The sequence below is a fragment of the Triticum aestivum genome, chromosome 6B (assembly GCF_018294505.1).
Source record: "Triticum aestivum cultivar Chinese Spring chromosome 6B, IWGSC CS RefSeq v2.1, whole genome shotgun sequence".
Taxonomy (NCBI): Eukaryota; Viridiplantae; Streptophyta; class Magnoliopsida; order Poales; family Poaceae; genus Triticum; species Triticum aestivum.
Genome location: NC_057810.1, coordinates 424,229,931 through 424,252,120, shown reverse-complemented (window position 1 = coordinate 424,252,120; position 22,190 = coordinate 424,229,931). Strand labels below are relative to the sequence as shown.

At 43.9% G+C, this 22,190-nt stretch overlaps 2 protein-coding genes across 4 annotated transcripts; both read left to right on the top strand.

The window, feature by feature from the left end:
* The first annotated feature begins 1,318 nt into the window (after positions 1 to 1,318).
* Positions 1,319 to 18,971, top strand: LOC123137330 (protein GLE1). 3 transcript variants are annotated; one of them, XR_006468070.1, is made up of 15 exons: positions 1,319 to 1,473; positions 1,570 to 1,716; positions 1,800 to 1,940; positions 2,505 to 2,628; positions 3,557 to 3,705; positions 4,827 to 4,998; positions 5,319 to 5,514; positions 12,948 to 13,042; positions 13,244 to 13,314; positions 15,791 to 15,872; positions 16,353 to 16,448; positions 17,090 to 17,173; positions 17,528 to 17,656; positions 18,169 to 18,287; positions 18,376 to 18,971. XR_006468070.1 is itself a non-coding variant. In XM_044557046.1 (15 exons), coding segments are annotated over exons 1-15 (1,827 nt in total). In that variant the 5' UTR covers positions 1,319 to 1,471; the 3' UTR covers positions 18,595 to 18,971. The 3 variants fall into 3 exon arrangements, 2 of the variants coding, with proteins under 2 accessions (XP_044412981.1, XP_044412980.1); XM_044557046.1 differs by having other exon boundaries at positions 2,508 to 2,628; positions 18,165 to 18,287; XM_044557045.1 differs by having other exon boundaries at positions 18,165 to 18,287.
* Positions 18,972 to 19,025: 54 nt separating this feature from the next.
* On the top strand, positions 19,026 to 22,166 carry LOC123137333 (rhodanese-like domain-containing protein 11, chloroplastic). The gene is made up of 10 exons (XM_044557050.1): positions 19,026 to 19,265; positions 19,340 to 19,456; positions 19,673 to 19,780; positions 19,866 to 19,962; positions 20,311 to 20,350; positions 20,435 to 20,509; positions 21,037 to 21,124; positions 21,192 to 21,259; positions 21,583 to 21,655; positions 21,782 to 22,166. The coding sequence occupies exons 1-10, from the start codon at positions 19,149 to 19,151 to the stop codon at positions 21,863 to 21,865; spliced, it is 867 nt and encodes a 288-aa protein (XP_044412985.1). The 5' UTR covers positions 19,026 to 19,148; the 3' UTR covers positions 21,866 to 22,166.
* The last annotated feature ends 24 nt before the right edge of the window (positions 22,167 to 22,190 follow it).

Here is a 22,190-nt window from a genome sequence, read left to right as displayed (position 1 = left end):
CGCACCAACCTCCGCCGCTCCCGCCTCGCGCTCGCCATGGAGCCGCAGTCGTCGCCGCCTCGCCGAGATCGACCACCACAACCCGCCGTCACGGCCACGGCGGCCCCGCCATCTTGCTCCACGCCTTCGTACTCGAGCTGGGCGCGGGTGACGCGGGACGGCGTGTCTCACCGCGGGTGAGGCCAGGCAGGGCAGGGCGTCGCCGCCGGTGAGTCCCACGCCTCCGCATCCGCCTCCGACGTCGCCTAAGGCCGGCTCGCCCGCGAGCACGACTAGCTCGAGCGCCTCCTCGTGCACTTCGGCGACCGGGTTCGACTGGAAGGGGCGGGGAAGAGCAGGGCGTGTGAGTCCTCGCGCTAGAGGTAGGGACGAAGGGGAGGGTGAGGTCGTGAGAGGGAGCTGAAGATTACGGAATGGGGAACGACTGAGAGACAGGGGCAGCAACTCGATGGGCGGTGGGGAGGTAGGTGATGGGTTTGAGACCGTGAGTGAGTGTGGGGTCTGGGCCTTCCATTTTTTTTATTCCAGCGTGTCATTTTTTAAGGATTATTAGAGCGTGTCCTATTTAGCTGGAGTCGTGCGATTCTTCTTGTAGATAGGGCAAGGGTTAAAAATAAAGGTTCAGTCATGATAATTTAATGTTTTCAATTATTTTTATAAAACTATTTATATAAATTGATAATTATTTTTATTTATAATATATTCAAATTCTGTAAATCATGCTCATCCTATGGTCTGTGGATGTTAAATTCATGGAGTACTTTACGGGGGATTTTTCATCCAACACTTCTAAACAGGTATATTCGGTATGTATCTTCATAATTATTATGGTGTATTGTTATTTGAAAAGTAACTATGTATACATGTTGCACATGAATTTTTTATAACATTGTTGTATATAATGCATATGTACGAAGACAGTGTACAGAGAAGACGATTTTTTGATACATATTTTGATGTATGCAGGAAATGAATCTCTAAACAATGTCCCAGATATGGAACAAAGAATGAAGCATTATAAATGTCATAAATAGATTGACCTTTAAGAGAAAACCATCAAAGAATTAATTGTGAGGATGTTGCTTACTTGTTTCTTAAGTATTTTTATAACTAATTATAATATGTTTATGTGGTCATGAATTTTATGTGAAGATATGTGTTACACTCGCTTACATCATTGCGCATGGGACATATTTAAGTGGCACGGTTAGAAAAAAACTCGCTTAAAGAATAACTAACAAAATTCAAAGATATTTCTATTGTGGATTATAAAACATGCGTTGTACGTGCACGCTTACTAGTTTCACCAATCGGTGCCCTTCTCTCTTTTCAAACGCGCTGAATCGACCGCACCTGGGCGCCAGGGCCGCCGCCCGCCGCCCACCTCCGTCGCGCGGCACCTCGTCAAGTTTCGGCCGGGCAGGGCGCGTGCGCTTAGAGGTCGAGCGCTGCCTCGCCGCCGACGACCGCCATGTAACCCCCGCATCGCCGTTTTTCGCACCCCCGCTGCCTCCATCTGGCCGGTGTTCCTCGAGACTGACCTTGCCTCCCCTGCCCACCTCCTCGCAGGGCGTACGCGCGCCTGGAGCTGCGATGCCCCAGGGCGCTCGACCCCCGCCCGAGCTGGACCCTCGGCGACGTCCTCACCGAGCTCGACGCACTCGAAGCCACCCGCCGCGCCGCGCCCCCCACGCCCCTCAAGCAGCAGCCGGAGTGGTATGTCGCATCTCTATTGCAATTTTAGGCTCGTTTGATTTGCCGATGAATTTGACTCTGCTTTTATTTTTTGGTCTATTTAGGGCTGGCGGTGGCAGCGCAAGGAAGAAGGCCTTTGTGATGCGGATTGAGGAGGAAGACGACACGGAGGAGGAAGACGATAATGAGGATGCCCGGGCTCTTGTGACCGGAGCCAGGTTCTCATGTAATGATCTCGAATGCAGGTGAGAGTTTGACACTGCAATTTGGTTCCTGCAGTTGCATTTTTCATTTTTTCTCATGAAATTTGTGTGCCATAATTTGTCAATATCACGTGAATTGGACCGCCTGACATCTCGTAAGCTGAAGATAGCCTTTGGTCTTATTAGGCCAACCTGCAAAGTATAATGGTACCATTGAGCCATTGACTATGTCTGCAGCATTTTTTTCTTGTTTGCTCTGCAGAATTATAGGAGTCTGCATCATGAGTATATGCATGCCATGTATTCTACCGCTCGTTTGACACTGAGGTGGATTATGATAACCTTGTGGTGTTGAACTGCTTTTGGAAACTGAGTTTTTGGTTACCTGCCTATTTTTCAATCATTCTATAACTTCTCATTGCAGAACACATTAGATGGATTGTGAGAGGACAGTCATTAGTCAACCTGATTTATCCACATTTAATTTTATTTACAAAGAAGAGCAATGAACTTTTGGGAATTCTTATCTGCAACAGCTTAAAAATAAGCACATCACAGTTCATTTACCACATACTGAGCTAAGTTATCTCATTTGTTTATTCCTAGCAGCTTTGAAGAATCAGGGGATGAATTAGATAGCTGCAGTACATCATACCACCTGATGGAGAAAAGGAGCCTAGAGAAAAGCATTCTGCTTGAGCTGGAACGCGATCATTATCTCAAAATTCAAGTGTGTACCAGAAGTTGTACTCTGTTGTTCCTCTCTAATAAACACAGTATGCTAGTGATGTTTCCATGATTTTACCTTATCTATCAGTAGTAGAGCACATTGCATTTTTGTCATTTTTCCTCATTGCATTTTAGGGTAACTGTTAGTTATACCGCGCCGGATGTTTTTTCCTGCAAAGGTTTGTGTATTACAACTGCCTTTTAAGTGTTCGGGGCATGTGAGAACTTCACATCTTTTCAAGCTTCTTGGTTCTGTTTAAGCGTACTGGACATGCTATACTGGCAATTGATGGAACGCACCTCTAGATTTTGAACATAATTTGCATAATGAGACATGAAAGTTCTGCACAATGAAGATTACGATCCAGGAACCAAGAAAAAACTTTGCGCAGTGCAGGAACCGAAAAAAACAAGGGTACTCTTGTTAGTTGGTAACTTGACGTGAAAATTTTTGAACACATGAAAGATCAGCACAATGAATATTACGATCCAGGGAGTGAAATAACAGGGACCCCAATGAAGTAAATTTCTTATTATTGCATCTCGGTAAATGTTGATATACCTATTCTACATTCACTTATTGTCTTTTCTGTTGGGTGGTTTTCTTTCGATCTTGGATTATAGCTGGATAGTGGAGCATGGATTTCTCCAGGATTTTTAACAAAAATGTCATTTCTTAAGCTATGACACGTTTGATGTGATAATAGTACACAAAGTATAAAGACACATTGTAGTAGACATGTATTTCTGTGATGACACTTCACTTTGCTGATCGAACAATATTCATTATGAAACTTTGTTGAATTTAATTATTTAAATATTTTCTGAACAGTGTCATTGTCATGCTTTGACCACGATGTATTGTGGCACAACCCTTATTTGATACTTTAAATAGTTTGTTTTCTTCACTCATGCTGTTTGATCTTCAGGAGGAAGTTAGAAGCAAGTTATCTTCATTGGAGGTATGCCACCAAAACGAAATCCAGAGAACAATCACATCATTTGCTCGACTTCAGAAATATGCAGAATCACGAAAGGAGATAGATAGAAGGCTAGATGTCCAATTCCAGAGAAAAATGTACGCACTTCTATTTTTTTATTTTATTTCTAGTGCCTCTGAAACTATATTGCAGTTTTTTAGAATCACAACTTTTTTATATTTTACTGGATCTTTGGTTAGTAATATTTGAGATTTAAGATGCAAATGGAATTCTCATACTAGTCCAGCATTAATCTTGATGATAGGTTACTGGTGACTTTTGGCACATAGCAATCTACCGCTAGCCTATTAGTTTAATTCTCTGTTTGGTGTTTCTCCAGCATACGCAACATCTCGGATTATAATTTCTTTAAGTATGCTGCTTATGTGAGCAAGGAGTGATTTTTGTAGAAGTTCTAGGTTTCAATGTTCAAGTGCGAACTAATTTGCATAATGAGTTTGCCTTTTCTTGCTTACAAGTTACAATTAGTTGAGCTGTGTCATGCATAATAATATGAATACACTCTATGCTGGTATGCTTGCAATGCGGAGTTTGGCTAAATGATGAGAGTACGGGACCTAAGGTTCTTGACTCTTGAAAACAAGTGTTTGGTTATGTAATCTGTTCGCTTTGGTACCATATTTATATCTTAGCACCCCAAGAGATCTTCTATTGGGGACCCGATATGATGACATCTTTTGTCCCAAGTATCTCCTTTTCTTTATAAGAATGCCATTTCCCTGCTTGTTTCATGAGTATGTTCTGTTAAACTGCAAATTATATGATTGTATTAATGTTCTAGTTCTGTGCATTATTGTTACAATATCTGACAATTGTACCATTTAAAGCCTAGCATTTCAATTCATTCTTCAGAGTTTTATGTTTTTAACAAAGATAACCTTTGGTCTTCGGGACAATCTGCGAAGTATAATGATACCATTGAGCCGTTAACTATAATGAAACGTTTCTTGATAGGGTTTGTATATAGACTGTCTTCCTTTGTGACTTCTGAGTCAGAGACTCACATTGTCACATCATGTATGTTGTAACACTTTTAATCTATTACTCCCTCCGTTCGGAATTACTTGTCTCGAAAATGAATGTATCTAGAACTAAAATACGTCTAGATACATCCATTTCCGAGACAAGTAATTCCGAACGGAGGGAGTACAATCTTTTGTTAAGACTCATTATCATGTTACCTTACTGCTTCTTGTAGTGCAGAAGTACTCGATAAACACTTATCTATGGTCCAAAGGGATCATGAACAAAAATCCCAGATTGTGGAACGTAGAATAAGAGATGATGCAGCTGTTGAAGAAGCTAAAAGAAGGGAGCAATCTATGAAGGAAGAAAAAATAAAACAGGAAAGGGCCAGACAAGAAGCAGAGGTTTGTTTGCCCAGATTTGTCGGTCACCTGGTCTGTTTTTATACACATGACGTGGTATTTGTGTCCCTAGTCCATTTCTGTAACATTTGGTGTGGAGTGGGTTGTTTTGTATCGATCAAAGTAGATTGTTGAGTTTCATCAGGTTTTGCTGTGATATTTTGTTGGTTGTTATTACTTTTTTCCTCCAGTTAGGTATTCTGTTTTTTCCTCAGTTTTTATATCACTAACTGTTATTTCAGGAAACTTTTTTTTCTTCACTTAACTTCTAGTCAGTAAAATGCTTGTGCACTTAACCTGAAAGTTCATGAATGATGATGCAGGCCAGGCAGAAGGCAACTGCAAAATTAGCAGCTGATGCACAGAAAGCAGCATATGAAGCTGCTCAAAAGGAAGCTGTAGAAAAGGAAGCTGCTAAATCGAGGGCAGAAGCAGTTTCCACATCTAGCCAAATTTCTCAGAACAGTGTTGCCCATGCAACAATGGCAACCAGTACTGAAATCAAATCAGAATTACCAGGTGTGTTTCACTTCTATATAACCGATTTGCAAAGTCAATACTTTTACAGTTACCTCTAAACTCTTGTAGCTATGTTTTTCCTCTTAGTGAAAATACGTGCAAATGCTTGCTTGTGAATTCTCTGAACTCCATATTTTATGTCGTTTTGTGCACTTAAAGTGCAGTTAGCGCTTGCATAAGTTGTTTAAGTGGGTTTTCTCAAACCGGGTTAATTGAGCCAATAATGTCTCCTTTTGGTTCATTTCAGTTAGTTGTGTAATAAGTTGAAAAGATATTCATGAATATTCATCCAGGCATAGCATGTACACTTGCAAAATTTGATACAAACATAACAAACTAGTACAGGGCAGAGTAGTTAATAGCATGCTATCCAAGGATACAGAATTTGTTTGTCGTGTGTATGCTGCATGGAGTCATATTTCACCAAAGATTGCAAGTATACTTATATTAGCATGTTCGACACCATGTCGTGTGTATATTTATAAAATTATTTCATAACCTTCTGAAGTAGGTAAAAAAGAGAGAATACTGGATTTGAATCAACCTGGGTGGAGATACACACTTTTTGCAGATATTATTTCTTATATTCTTCAGAAATTGTCAATGTGAAAGCTTTTGTCTTATTAAAAAATTCCAGTAAATAACGGTGCAGTACAACAAATTGCATAATGCTCGTTCCGGACCCGTAACTTTGCTTGTGGGAGCATGTAAGGTCCACATGATGGCATGGCGCTTATACAGCGGACATGGCCATCCCACATGGAAAGTGCGTGGACAGAGTCACACGTGCACCGGGCATGACAAGCCCACACAGCTCCTATCCTCCATAATTTTTGCAGACCCCCCCTCCCACCCCACCCCTGGCGCGTGCGGAACTTTAGAAACCTCATAATCGCGTCCATGTATCCAATTGGTCTGACGTACTCGAGGCAGGTAATGAACTAATGATACAGCGGTGACTGCTCGGCATCCCGTGATCTCTAGTGCATTTTTCAAGTTGGGTTGTGGTTCAGGCATTGGTAGTAGTCCTTGTCGAAGTTTCCTGTCGTCAACAAAGTGTACACTTTCACTACCCCTTTGCTTGCAGTCTGGGCTATCCACCAGCTTCCGATACGGTTTCATCCTCAACATCGTGTGGCCGATGATGAGCCCATGGCAGCTCCAAATGACCTGTTCTTGGAGGCAGCTGCTGCAGTTCCCTAGGTTCGGGCGAGGAATGGAGGCGATGAGGCACAAGGGAAGGACGATGGATTCGGAAGTGAGGTGGATTTTGGAGGCAACGCCCCGCAAGCCAGATCGGCACTATACACTGTGGTTGCGTTGTTTGAACTGTATGCACCCCACAAGCTAAGTCCAGGGTGCCAAACAAGTGTTTTGTGAGATCTTGAACTAAAGCGCCCTGCAAGCCAAGTTGTTGTACTGAGGGCATTATTTACTCCTAAAATTCTGTGTGTTGGATTCTGGGAACCATGCTAAGGATTGTCCAGTGCTTGCATGAAACACATATCATGCTCTTTGAGCACAAACAGGGAAATAAAACATCTGTATTTGCACCGTGATGTATTCACAGTTTACCAATAATATTCTATTTCTATATCAAGTTTGCTATCTATCAACCGTTGGTTTCCTACTACTCCCTCCGCCCGGAATTACTTGTCGCAGAAATGGATGTACCTAGATGTTGAATCGGGAGAAGGGTACCTTCACACAGCGCCTCCCCTCCTGTCTTGTTGCCTGCGTGAGTGTGTGTCTTGGATGTGGCGGCTCTGTCTGGGGCAGGGGGAAGAGGGGCTCCTCTTCTAGGTCAGCACCTCTCATGGGCTTGGGCCCAAGAGACAGATCTTGATGGGCTAGGGCCCATACCGGTTCAACACGCCCCCTCAAGATGGGTGGTAGATATCTATCATCCCCATCTTGTCACACGCCACGTTACAGTCCTTTGTTCCCAGTCCCTTTGTCAAGCAATCTGCAAACTGCTGCCCAGAGCTGACATGAGTAAGGCTGATGATCCCAGCATCAAGTTTCTCTTTAATGAAGAAGCGATCAATTTCCACATGCTTCGTCCTATCATGTTGAACTGGGTTATTAGCAATGGCTATAGCTGACTGATTGTCACACCACACCCTTAAGGGTCCCTTCCTCAAGAGTTTCAACTCGCATAGTAGGTGCTTCACCCAGAGCATATCACACAATCCTTGAGATAATGCTCTATATTCAGCTTCTGCTGTTGATCTAGACACAACATTCTGTTTCTTGCTTCTCCATGACACCAAATTTCCTCCCACAAACACACAGTAACCTGAAGTTGATCGTCTATCATCTTGACAGCTAGCCCAATCAGAGTCACTATAGCCATCCACCTCTAGATGTCCACTCTTCGCAAACCACAACCCTTTACCCGGAGTCCCCTTCAAGTATCTCAGGATTCTGTGAACAATATCAAGATGCCCTCTCCTTGGTTCATGCATGTATCTGCTCACCACCCCCACGGCATACGTAATGTCAGGCCTAGTATGACACAAGTACAATAACCTCCCAACCAGCTTCTGATAATCTTCCTTATTCACTAGCTCACCTGATTGTGCTGTTACTTGATGATTTTGTTCAATTGGAGTAGGGGCTGCACGACATCCCATCATGCCCATGTCACTCAAAAGATCCAAGGTGTATTTTCGTTGGCACAAAGATATTCCCTTCTCTGTCCGGGTCACTTCTATGCCAAGGAAGTACTTTAGATTTCCTAAGTCTTTTACCTCAAACTCCTTGCTCAGACACCCCTTCACTCTCTTTATTTCCTCCTCATCATCTCCAGTGATGATGATATCATCAACATACACTGCAACAATGGTGATCTTCTTATTAGTGTGTCTATAAAACACCGTGTGGTCACCATTACATTGGCCATACCCCATATTCCAAACAGCTCATCTGAACCTATCAAACCATGCCCTCGGCGATTGCTTCAGACCATACAAGGATTTCTTCAGCCTGCATACCTTCCCCGTAGTCTGTTCTGTGCCAAAACCTGGCGGTATCTCCATGTATACCTCTTCTTTCAAGTCACCATGTAAGAAGGCATTCTTGACATCTAACTGGTGCAATTTCCACCCAAAGTTTGCAGCACACGAGACTAATACCCGTACCGTGTTCATCTTTGCAACTGGAGCAAATGTCTCATCATAGTCAATTCCATAAGTTTGACTATATCCTCTGGCAACCAATCTAGCCTTATACCGTTCCACCTTGCCCTCAGGATTCTGCTTCACAGTAAAAATCCACTTACAACTCACTGCTTTCTTTCCTGCCGGCAATGTGGTTAGCACCCATGTCTTGTTTTTTTTCAATGCTTCTAACTCCTCTATCATCGATTCACGCCACTTCGGATCTTGCTTTGCAGCCTTCCAATCCCTAGGGATAGACACAGTTTGCAGAGAGGCAACAAACGCCTTATATGAAGGTGACAAAGCCTTGTAAGACACAAAATTGCCAATATCAAGGTCATCACAAGCATCATCCTTTGGCAGAGCCTTCCTTGCTACCTCACCCTTCCTTGCCGCTTCACGTGTAGGTTTTCGCAATGCAATGGGCAGCTCCACTGTGTCAGATGAGCTTGCCTCACTGCCTTGCTGCTCCCCCTGCACTCTTGCCTCACTGCCTTGCTGCTCCCCCTGCACTCTTGCCTCCCTGCCTTGCTGCTCCCCCTGCACTCTTGCCTCCCTGCCTTGCTGCTCCCCCTGCACTTGTGGTTGCCGCCGAGAGTACACCAGGGTATTCGTCTGCCATCGATCCCGAACAGGAACCTGGAGAGCACCAATCTTAAGTGTATCGACAGTTGGCTCGGCATGAGCCCGCACATCATGATCAGTGATGGTACTAACCGGAATTGTACCCACTATTGGTTGAACCTGAGCCTGCACATCATTATCAGTGTTAATGTCCACAGGATCACCGTGAGTATGAGACACATCCTTCTCCCCCTCTTGACCATCATGCACAGGGTGTAGGTGGTCAAGCTCTGCAAACAACAGACTGAGATCAGTCGGCTCACCATAGAATGGCTCAGACTCCCTGAATGTAACGTCCATACTTACAAACCTGCGTTTTTCAGAGGGACACCAACATTTATACCCCTGCTGACTAGACGAGTATCCCAGAAAGACACACTTCACTGCCCGAGAATCAAGCTTGCCAACAGATGGTCGGTGATCACGAACAAAGCAGGTACTGCCAAACAACTTTGGGGGAACAACAAACTTATTATCTCCAATGATCAACTCAGACGGAGATTTCATGCCAAGTATCCTGGAAGGTGTTCGGTTGATCAAGTATGTGGCTGTCATAACTGCATCATCCCACAAGAACTTAGGCACATTCATGGTAAACATCAACGACCGAGCAACCTCAAGAACATGACGATTCTTCCGTTCGGCCACTCCATTCTGAGGGGGGGTGTCCGGACATGAAGTTTGATGAAGAATCCCATGGTCAGCCATGAAAGCCCCAAAAATGTTGTTCACATACTCCGTTCCATTGTCCGTCCTGAGCACCTTGACCTGTACCTGAAACTGGTTCTTTACAAGAGCATGGAAGTTCTGAAAACAGCTAAACACCTCATCCTTGTGACACATCAAGTAAATCCAAGTCATGCGAGAATAGCAGTCAATAAAGGTAGCAAAATACTTCTTCCCATTCATTGACACCACTGGGCTAGTCCATACATCCGAATGAATAAGCATAAAAGGAGATATGCTCCTGAGCCCCTTACTCACATATGAGGCCCGTGTGTGTTTTGCATATTCACAAGCATCGCATGTCAGCTTGCCTTTGCCTATGCCACACATAACATCCGGAAATATTCTACTCATCTTATCAAAAGATACATGCCCCATCCTACAATGATGGATCATCGCCTGCTTCTCCTTATCCTCCATGGTCACAGCACACACCAAGTCCGGCTGCACCTCCTGGTCCATGTACCAGAGCCCCCTACGCCTGGTGCCAGTCCCAACCGTCTGGCTCGTCTGTCGCTCCTGAATCAAGCAACCGAACTTGTCAAGGATCACACGACAGTCCATTTGATCAATGAGTGCACTGAAAGAGACCAAATTGACAGGAAAGGCTGGCACATGTAAAACTGACGATAGGGAAATGGTCGGAGTACACTTTACTGTACCAACCCCGATGACTGGTTGTTTTGTGCCATCAGCCGTTTGTATAGTGCTCGTGTGAGAGGGAGGATGCTTAGTGTAAGATTCGAACACACATGAGTTACTAGCAACATGCTTAGATGCTCCAGAGTCAAGAACCCACTCTGGAGCACTCTCATTAGTAGCAAGAGATGCTCTTTCCGGATTACCTTCATCAGTGGAGGCCCAGTGAGCAAAGTCTCCATAGGCAACATCATCTACATCTTTGCCTTTGGACGTCCCAGTGTCTCCTGCAACGGCCATGTGAGCCCGCTGACCCCCTGAGTGTCCTGAGTAGCCACCTCTACCTCTAGAAGCCTGGCTCCATGAGGTCTCTGAGTATCCACCTCTGCCTCGAGCACTTCTACCTCTGCCTGCTCCCCCTCTGTTATATCCCCTGCCTCTGCCACGAGTTGGACATTCTCTCTTCCAGTGACCTACCTCCCCACAGATATGACATTTGGTGGGATCTCCCCACTCCATGCGCTCAGTGACTGCAAATGTCGAAGCTGGCACAACCTTCATGGCTGCATGCTCAAGGGATAGGCGCACCTCCTCTTGAGTCATCGCTGCAATAGCCTCAGGAATGGTAGGCAGACTAGGTTGGTGCAACAGGGAAGCCTTCCTGCCATCAAAGCAACCTTTGAGGCCAGCCAAAAATTTCAGCACACGCCTGCGTGCCATCCACTTATGGCCTGACTCTATTGAAGCCGCATCATAGAGTTCCAAGGGATCACAGTTATCCTGGTCAGCCCACAGAGCCTGCAGTTCTGCCACGTATGTCATCACTGACATGCCATCATCTTGACGCAGCAACCTAATCTTGTCCTCAATCTGAGCAATGAGCATGACATTGCCCTTGCCAGAGTATTGAGTGGACAGAATCTTCCATATCTCAGCAGGTGAGGATAGCCCCTCCACAGAGCGTCCAATGGAGGGCACCACGGAGTTCAACAACCACACCATAAGTACAGAGTGGATGACCTTCCACCTCTTGCCCTCTGCACTACTCGTGTCCCTTGGTTCTACAACGGTGCCCAACAAATATCCATCAAGCTCCTTCTGCTCCACAGCCCACAAAGCCCTTCTGGACCAGCTCAAATAATTTGTTGCCCCCTCTAGCTTCATGTCCAGGGGCGACATTTCAAGCTTTTGAGCCACTTCCTGTCGAGGAACGATGGCCCCAGAGTTGGACTCCGCGAGGATCTTAGCGAGCTTCTCCAAAGCCTCGGCAAGACCAGTTGGTTCAGCCATCGTTTGGCGGGATGAGCAGCAACAGCAAAACTCAGCCTCGGAGAGTCTTTTTTTCCAAGGAGCACCACCACCACCACCACAACACCAAGCTCACAACAGCAAGTCCACAGAGAAAAAAAAATCTCTGTAAAGTACACAAGCGGTCCAGCCAAGGCTCTTCCTGTTCCAGAACGCGCAGTCCAGCAGGCAACCACTCTTTCTTCCTCTGCCGCAGCACCAAGAAGCAGCCGAAAAGCACCAGCAGCTCAGCAAGCTCCCAGGAACAGCACAAGGCAGCAGCAGCTGCTGCAGATCCTCCTCTGTTCAGCAGCACCAACAGCAGCAGCTCCCCGCCTCAGCCTGACTCGCACGCAGCCCAAATCCGCTGCCGCCTTCTTCCTCCTCCTCCTCTTCTTCCCGCCGCAGCCGCCTGCACAGCCCGCAGCAGCCCTCCTCGGCCGCCCCCTTCGCAGCTAGCCACCCCAGGGACACGAAGCAGGACAAGAGGAAGCAGCTCCCTCCCGGCCGCGTTGCAGCTCCTCGAGCCCAGCCCAGCCGCCGCCGCGCGCACCACAACAGACCCGCCGCCTCACGCACGCACGAGCCTCCTTTCTCGCCTGACCCCGCTGGGCCCCACCGCCGCCTCTCCAGCGAGGGACTACGCCGCCACCTTCGTCGCCTGGCTCGATACCATGTTGAATCGGGAGAAGGGTACCTTCACACAGCGCCTCCCCTCCTGTCTTGTTGCCTGCGTGAGTGTGTGTCTTGGATGTGGCGGCTCTGTCTGGGGCAGGGGGAAGAGGGGCTCCTCTTCTAGGTCAGCACCTCTCATGGGCTTGGGCCCAAGAGACAGATCTTGATGGGCTAGGGCCCATACCGGTTCAACACTAGATGTATACATCGTTAAGTGGGGTGAGGTGTTTTCCCTCATTCGAGGAAAAAAAATCAATTTTGTATCTGCTGTAGCTTGATTTATTGGGATTGTGATTAATTAATTAACCTTATTTATTCCAGGAATCAAAATTTATGCTGACAGGTCTGCATTAGAAGCGGAATCACGGAGGCGCGCATTACATGACCAAGTGCCATCAAACATTTACCTCAGCAAGGTCTTATTTTCTCTGAAGGATCTTTGTCTTGAATTGCAATTTTAAACAACTTGCTGCAACTGGTTGATTTGCTAATTCTGATCTGTCAACCCTTCCCGGGTTTCCATTGTACCGCCATATGTTAGTCCCTGACCTATATTTAGCATGCTGCTTACCTGTATGTATGGCTGTATTTGACTGATACCATGTTATATTGTGCAGGAGTATAGCCGATATGACCGACAAATTGGAAAGTCTATTAGTAAACTTATGCCAACTACTGACAGTGTCAAGTGAGTATACAACTAACAAATACAACTCCTTAAATGCTAGAGCTCAGTTCAGATAAGGACACTTAATATACAAGAAAGCTACCATTGTGATGACTTGGAACTAACTTGTCAAGGGCTGTCGGAAATTGAAGAACCATCCATAATTCCACATTGATGCCATATTTTTAAGAATTGACAACCATAATACATGAAGTAAGGCATCAAGGTTAAAGTTACTAGACAATACCTCGCGTGTTGCTGCAGGAATCCTCTCTTAAATGCATAAATTAGTGCCAAATAAACTAAAACTAATGTAAAAGCATTTTGCATGACTAAGTTCGTAAGAAGAAGACATGCATGAGTTGATGAGTTGGCATGTTTTGCATGAATAATGAATGCAAAAAAGTAACTTATGACTACATGCAGGACTTTTTCTTTTTTTGAACACGACTACATGCATGACTTGATGATGTGGCATTGTTGAATGGAGAGGAAAATTAGATAGTGGGTTGCAACTATTTAGGAATAGAGGATTTCCAATGCTTTGTACTCTTCACAAATATTTTCATACCACTTTGGATTAAAATTGTGGGAACAGCTGTCTCTTGATATGCGTATGTTGAGATGCGTATGTTGAGATGGATGTGTGGCCACACGAGGAAGGATCGAGTCCGGAATGATGATATACGAGATAGAGTTGGGGTAGCACCAATTGAAGAGAAGCTTGTCCAACATCGTCTGAGATGGTTTGGGCATATCCAGCGCAGGCCTCCAGAAGCTCCAGTGCATAGCGGATGGCTAAAGCGTGCGGAGAATGTCAAGAGAGGGCGGGGTAGACCGAATTTGACATGAGAGGAGTCCGTTAAGAGAGACCTGAAGGATTGGGGTATCACCGAAGAGCTAGCTATGGACAGGGGTGCATGGAAGCTTGCTATCCATGTGCCAGAGCCATGAGTTGGTTGCGAGATCTTATGGGTTTCACCTCTAGCCTACCCCAACTTGCTTGGGACTAAAGGCTTTGTTGTTGTTGTTGTTGTTGTTGTTGTTGTAGCCTCTGTTTGTAAAGCGTCCCTAAAGCGTCGCTTAAGCGTTAGAGCGCCCTCCAGGCTCAAAGCGTCCAACTCGCTTTAGACATGTGTCTAAGGCGTCCGCCTTAGACACTAAAGCGTCTGAAGCGCCTGCTTAGGCGTCCTGATTGGCGCTTTAAGGCAGAGAGGACGCCTTAGACTTGCCAGGCAGGGTACAGAGATTCCTGGCAGGGAAACAGGGCTGGGCTCACATGTGAAACAGTTACAGGAGGGGAAAGAAAGAGAGAGAACCAAAACCAGAGCGTGCAAATATCCAGGCTTTCAGCTCTTTCCTCTCTCCTCTGGCAGCAGCTTCCTCAGATCTGCACCAGCCTTTTCTGCTCTGTTGTGTGTTATGCTATGCACAACTCCTCTGCTGTTAGGTGCTACTGCCTCTCTTATAGCAATTGGCTAGTTGCTTACTGCTTAGTGGATGGATCAGAATATATGGGCTCACTGGTGGATTAGAATCAACATATATATGTCTCACTAAATGGTGCTCTATTATACTGCCCATCAGGTTCAGAGTCTGTGTAAAGCGTCGCCTCGCTTTACGCTTTATCGCTTAAGCAGTGAGGCGCCCCCCTAGCGCCTCGCTTCGCTTTACCGCTTTATAAACATAGGTTGTAGCTGTCTCTTGATATGCAAACTTACTACTATAACTTGTTTCTTCAAGAAAAATGCTCGTTTCTGTTGTTGAGTGATAGAAAGAGGAATATCAAATGCAGTAAATAATTAGTTATTTATATACCCTAGTTAAATCGAGTGGTAATCCTTCCTTTTTGTAAACAATCACAATGGTTCTAAATAAATGCCACATTGGAAGTGATTCAATCTTGCCAGTGGTGAAAGGATTGCTATTTCATAGAAAATTGAGGGACTGAATTGTGTTATGTTCTTTGGAAAGATAAAGTATATACTGAAGTGATTCCATACGGTTTGGGAAATGAGAAGCGGGTTACATCACTGTTTTGTATGACCACATAAGGTACCATAATGGGATCAACATGCCACCAGAATAACCTGGCATTCCTTACCATCATATTAGCAATTCAAGTTAATGTTTATCAGGCATGGTCCATCATTTGCTTGCACCATTCAATTACTACTCAAGCTGTGGATGCTTGCTTCTAAGCATCTGTTGCTGTCAGTTTTACCAGCATGCCTGCAAGGTTGTTAGTTCTGTTTTATTTTTTCCCTTGTCTTTTTTCTTTCGCAATTGCTTGTGCATGATAAATACAAATACAACCCCCTCCGATCCATATTAATTGACACTGATCTAGTACAAAGTTGTACTAGTTTTGTACTAGACCAGCGCCAATTAATATGGATGGAAGGGAGTAGTTAGTTTGTTCGTACTAGTTGCTGGTTAGGTCAATATTTGATGAGTTCTTATTTAACTTGAATCCTTACTTAATTGTTCCTTGCAGAGCCAGGGCTAGTGAGCTTATTAAAGCTTTAGATGGACAAGATTGTCCTCGTCCAATCGCTTGTCGTTTATTTGCAGACAAGGTAGCTACATGCCTACATTTATCTGCTATATTTTCTTTTTAGAAAATATCATGATATATGTCTGGCTTATCAAACAAGTCCATGGGCCTATAAAATGATCATGCGTGCACTATTGGCAGGATTGGTTCTATTTAAGTATTAGTAGAGTTATATATGTAAATGAAAACCTAAACACTTGCTTTAGGAACCTGAATCATTAGCAAATCATGGTTTTCTTGTTATGTACTTTAGCTGGTGCGTTGATGGTGACACCTTTTGTTTTGGGGAGAAACATGGTATTACTACTTGATTTGTTATATTCACATTGTCTTTGTACTAGATGGTGTGTTTTCTGTATCTGCTATTTTTTGTTTTGAACATAGTTATGCACCCATGCATGAATTGAAACTAGCAATTGTGGAAAATTACGTGACTTCTATTCATATTGACCCATTTTCTCAATATTGTACACTTAAATAATTACCTGATATTACTTTACAGATGATTTCAATAGTCAAGAGTCGGAATCCTACGGACAAGACTTTTGGAAAATTGGCCTTTGCTTGTGGATATGTCATGCTACTAGTCACTAATCAGGTATCTTTTTCGTTTTGTGGAGTGTTACTGCTCATTAGTCATTACCAAGTCTGAGTGGATTGATCACTACAATTTGCTATTTTGTTGGTGTTAATTCAGTATGTAACAGGCAACATAACTATATAGTTAAGTGAATCTGAAAATTCTGTTAACTTTCTGAACAGATAATGTGTGGATAATTCTTTCTTGCAGGTCTGGTACATCCGTACATGTAACATATTCTGGTAGGCACAAGTGCACATTGCTGCAGTTTTGTTTACCAGGACTTATTCTGAACTTGTGATAGTTAAAGTAGTCTTGGTGAAAATATGGTTTCCTTGCATGACATATCAGCTTGAGTTGTGTGGAACTGAGGTCTGAGAACAATTATTTTGTATTTAATTTTATGCTAATTTAAATGGTCTCTGAGTAGCTCAGATACAGAAGTGCGACATGGTGCTGATAAACACAGGGCCACTGTAGATGCTCTGTCATAAACATACATATGCTGTCAATTTGTCTGTCTTAAAAGCAATTATGCATCCTCATATTGCTATCAAGATGAATTTTTCCCTATTTCATATGGCTTCAGATATGTGCATTCTTTGCTGCAGCGCTAGTATGATGAGAATCAATCAGTTCTAATTCTGTGTGTAACTCAGGTACCAGATGCAATGGGTTATCTTCTGGCTGAGTTCAACAAAGTTTGCATGTACACAGTCCCAAAGCATCTGCATGCTTTGAATGTAAGTCTTGATGTCACTGAACTTTTCAGTATTTGTTGTGCTTTCTTATCTTCTTGCTTAAGTTTGAGGTGGTGAAAAAACAGAAGCCGTTATGTTTTTGGTGTTGCCATTTCTCAGAGCATGTGCCCAAAAGATACAATATTTCAAATCTCAGAGTTATATACTCCCTCCATAAACTAATATAAGAGCGTTTAGATCACTATTTTAGTTATCTAAACGCTCTTATATTAGTTTACAGAGGGAGTATATGTTTTTAAACTGTGAATGCACCTGATTTTATGGTTTGAAAATATGTACTATTTTGATATTTTTGGCTCATATTTTTGGATCATTTCATGATCTTTAATTGCTTAGGCACAAGCACGAAACACAGATTACTTCAGGCTTATTGGCTACCAGGAAGAAGATGGAAAACTTCAGAGCACTGAGAAGTATTTGGTAAATGTTGTTGCATACGTCAAACTGTATGCTGCCATGATTCAGGTGTGTATAGTCCTTGTCTAGATATAATCAGTTTTCTAAAAGCATCAATTAAGTCTGATTGAGATTTGCTCGGTATTTTATGTTCTGCCCTTTCCGCAATAATAGGCTGTTTTCCTGTTAACCGCAATCCATTATTTTTAATTTCAGCATAGTGATAATAAGTTATGTTTTGCCATGGTTTATGCAACTACAACATATGATGAACCTTGACAAGTTATTACGTACTACCTCCGTTTCAAAATACTCCCTCCGTTCGGAATTACTCGTCCAAAAAACAAATGTATCTAGATGTATTTTAGTTGTAGATACATCCATTTTTGTGACAAGTAATTCCGAACGGAGGGAGTATAAGACGTTTTTGTAGGCTAGTTTAGCATTAAAAAAAGGTCTTATATTTTGAGACAGAATTTTGTATGCTATCACATTATTATTTGAATAGAAGACTTGTGTTCAACAGACTGTTATTTTGTAATAGAGCAGAAATATGACAGCATAACTTTGTCTACAGACAGAAATCAAAGGTGTGCGGCATCCACATGGCTTAGCCGAGGGATGGAAATGGCTTGCAATGTTCCTCAATACTCTCCCAGCGATCCCAGCCACTGCTTTTGCTCTTCATGCTTTCCTCAAGGTAGACATCTGCATCAGGACTTGTGTGCCTTGTGTCTGACTATCTGTGTATGCAGACTTGTAGCTAACCAGGATTGTGCTCTTTTTAGGTGGCTGGTTTTTCGCTTCACAAGAAATATGGATCGCAGTTCATGAAAATTCTAGATGTAATTTCGCGGCATTTCATACCAGCTTTGAAAGCACAAGGCTCAAAAGTTCAGCCAGAGGCTATCAATAATCTACAAAATTATCTGAATGACAAAATTTATCTGGAGGAGCCAGAAGGGCAGTACCTCGCCCAGCAGCTGCTATCGAAAATGTTCTTGTGAAGATTAACATCGAATCGGCATGGAGCTACAACTATGATTAGCAGCAGCAGTTACCAGTTGGTGCATCTATTTTGTCTGAGGGAGTAAGCTGCGTGGGTATAACTTATGGAGAAGCCTAAAATCTTCTTGAAGATTATGTTGGATGGATTTGATCATGTTACTAAATTAGGATGCAAGTGCCACTTGGTGGAGGTCATGCGATTTGTTGTATGTACTGTGTGTCTGTACTATGCGGTGCAAACCTTCTGTCAGTTTGAAGTCAACGTTGTTTTGAATGCAATTCATCTGCGTTGATCAAATTATTTTTTGTAGCACTAAACACATGATAAATCATATAGATGTCATATCTTGCTTATGAATTATTGTTAGTCGCACCACCATGATGTTCAGTGCAGCTGTGCACGCCCTTTCCATGCATCTCTTTCAGGCCTCAACGTCAGTCCAGTTCTCCTGTCCCCACAAGGTCTGCAGTTGCACTCCCCTTGGCCAATTGCAGAGCCGACTACGAGATGGGGATAAAGCTACGGCTAAAAGTTTGAGAGGAAAGCAAGAAAATGGCAGCGCCACCTCTCAGCCTCGCACGCCGCGTCGCCGGCGCCTCCTCCCCTGCCGCCGCGGCGCATTCCTCCTCCCGTTCCCGTTCCTTTCGTCCTCGCCTGCTCCCTTCAAAGGTACGCGGTCTTGTCTCCTGCGTTTTCCTGTGCTCTTTCTGTGCCCTGAGCTGCCGGTGGTTGTGTTCGTGCAGCGATGGAGTGGGGTGGTGAAGATGGGGGCGGCAGTGGGAGGCGGGCAGGGGGGCGAGGAGGAGGAGACGAGGCAGGCCAAGGAGATGGCCGCTGCCAGGAAGCGGTGGGAGACGCTGGTGAGCTCACCTCTCTCAACTCTCGCGCCTTTCTACTCCTCATTTCGTTTACACTACGCGTCTACAGTGTCACCGGTGGTGCAAACCTCTGAAGTTACTTTCATCTCGGAACGGCGCTGTTAGCTTAAGTTTCGTTGTTTGAATTCGGCATCCATGTGATGCATGTATGAATCTCTAAATGCCGAATTGCTGTTATTTGTACGGCTGTGCCTGAAGATCAGGGAGCAGAAGATTAAGACCCTTACACCAAGGGAAGCTGGCTATACATTCAAACTCACGGACAAGGTCCTTCTGGATGTTAGGCCTTCAAATGAGCGTCAAAAGGTTGGTAGGACTAAAAACCATTTCTAGTGGAGGTCTTGGTTAATCGTGGATGCTCAGATTTCCCTGTCCTTTGCTCCTATCGCAGGCCTGGGTGAAAGGTTCTACCTGGGTTCCTGTATTCGATGTGGATACGTCGTCTGATTTGAATGGCCTCAGCAAGAAAGCATTTAACTTTATGATCGGTATGCTAAACGGAGTTCTGGCTACATCGTCGGATCTGACTGTTGCTTGCACTACTGTCTTGAAGGCATTTGTTCAACTTTGTTCGCACTATTTCATCATATAAGTTGCCATAGAAGATTATAACCTGGAGTGGTCCTTCAGTATAGACAATCCTGACTGGAGACTAACAAGCTAATAGTGCATCAAACACAGTCACGAGATGTAAAATATGCCTTTTCTTTCAAGATAGATTGACTTATTTTCAACTCATAGAATACCATCATTTGTAATATATGTCGACTCATATAGTACCACCATTTGTAGTTGTAGACTTCAAGTGTGACTGAACTCTCATCACTCTTGCATAGGTGGCTGGTGGAGTGGCAGCTCAACAATGTCATTCAATAAGTACGCTTGACAGTTAAACTTGGGCCTCTCGTGAATTGTATTTTAAAACCAATTAGATTGAATGACTTTGCACCAAATTCCTAGGAACTTTGTACAACAGGTCGAGGAGAAGTTCTCAAAAGATACAGATATCATCCTAGTATGCCAGAAGGGACTGAGGTAATTGCTTGTTAGCTTACTTTCTCAGTTTCTGACGTTGGATTTGCATTTCTTGTTAGCTCACTTTCTGACTTTTTGATGCTGGACTTGTATTCCATGGCACACTGACAACACATATTTTCATTCCTTTTCACCTCGCTGGCCTTAGTCGAAGTTAAATCATCTTATTCTCTTTATGGAGTACTTTTTTTTTTGCTGTATTTGGACTCACCATGTGACAAAAAAGGTGTCTACCATTTTCCTGGGCAGCAGTGCATACCACTTCTTAAACTTGAGCTTTGTGTGGCATGCTGCTCACACACACAAGATGCTATTTCAACAACCTAAATCTTGGACAAAAATATCACTGTTTCAGTCATTGTACTGGAAAGCCGCTACTTGCAGTGCTAGTAATTTACGGTTGCATGTGCCCGTCATATTGGTGCTACTGCTACATCTTTGTAGCGTCCATCGTAGAACATGTGCGATTCAACGTCTGTTGTGGATTTTTGACTGACAGTTTTGATATCCCCCAAACTTTTTGGCAGATCAATTGCTGCCGCAGAGCAACTTTACAATGCTGGTTTCGAAAACTTATTCTGGGTACAAGGAGGATTGGAAGCTGCTGAAGAGGAGGTAGGAGTCATCGTATGATCTGCTATTTGGGAGTTATATTAATTTCATGTTTTTTTTCTCTTTATAGGACTTTGAGCGGGAAGGTTCCCAACCTTTCAAGCTTGCTGGTATCGGTGGGGTTTCTGAATTTTTTGGGTAAGTTCCAGGACCTCAACACCTATGATAATGTCAGTGTGACGGTGTTATTTTCCTGACCAAAATGTGTGCACCAAGCCACCAAGGCCTTGTATTATGGTTGAGGATTTTCCTGTGAGATACAAGCTACGACCTTGCCACCAACCTAAGATTTGGGCGATCAGATTACAGTACACATGTAGATAAGCATGATAATTGGTTTTCTAATCATTCTGAGATGATCCAAATATGTTTCCGCATTCCACAAAAGTATTCAGCATTGTTAGTGAAATGACATCCACTAGGGTGCTAATCCTGAATCTTTTTTGACAACTTGGTTTCAGCTGGACGGATCAGCAACGTGCACAGGCTGCAAAGGAAGGATGGGGATATCGGCTGCTCTTCACGGGCCGATTGGTAATTCGTTTTGAAAAATATCCATGTACTCCCTCCGTAAACTAATATAAGAGCGGAGGGAGTACTTCACTTTTGTCTGCAATGGAAAGATCTTGAAACATTCTTCTTCTTCCTCGGACCACACAGGTTGGGGCAATTGTGCTAGCAGATGCTCTGTTCGTCGGTGCCCAAAGTATTGGCCCTCTGCTTCAACAATTACAGCCTCATTAACTGATCAATTACAAGGAAGATGTTGTGGTGTTCAAGCAAACTTGAAGGTGGCAATTCGGGCGTTCATCCTGAGAGAGACCCATTACAATTGCCGCCGTTCCTCAGACCTGCTATGATAGCACACAGAGACGGAATGTTCTTCCGTAGAAGTATCTAGTTTTTTTTTTTTCGTTCACCGTAGAAGTATCTACTTATGAATATCTAGAGCCTCATTTCTGGCTCAATGAATTACAGAAGTTCAGGCCGCACAGGATAATTATGATTTTGTGGAATTCTCCAGTTGAAAATTGTGTTGAGAAAATCTTGAGTCTCAAAAATATCACAT

Bases quoted from the DNA above. Each gene is read 5' to 3' on its own strand.
- LOC123137330 (XM_044557045.1), top strand. The intron at 15,873-16,352 runs GTAGCTACATGC...ATTACTTTACAG, and splicing joins GTCGTTTATTTGCAGACAAG to ATGATTTCAATAGTCAAGAG. The intron at 18,288-18,375 runs GTAGACATCTGC...TGCTCTTTTTAG, and splicing joins CTCTTCATGCTTTCCTCAAG to GTGGCTGGTTTTTCGCTTCA.
- LOC123137333 (XM_044557050.1), top strand. From the start codon at position 19,149: ATGGCAGCGCCACCTCTCAGCCTCGCACGCCGCGTCGCCGGCGCCTCC. The intron at 19,266-19,339 runs GTACGCGGTCTT...GTGTTCGTGCAG, and splicing joins CTCGCCTGCTCCCTTCAAAG to CGATGGAGTGGGGTGGTGAA. The intron at 21,125-21,191 runs GTAGGAGTCATC...TTCTCTTTATAG, and splicing joins TGGAAGCTGCTGAAGAGGAG to GACTTTGAGCGGGAAGGTTC.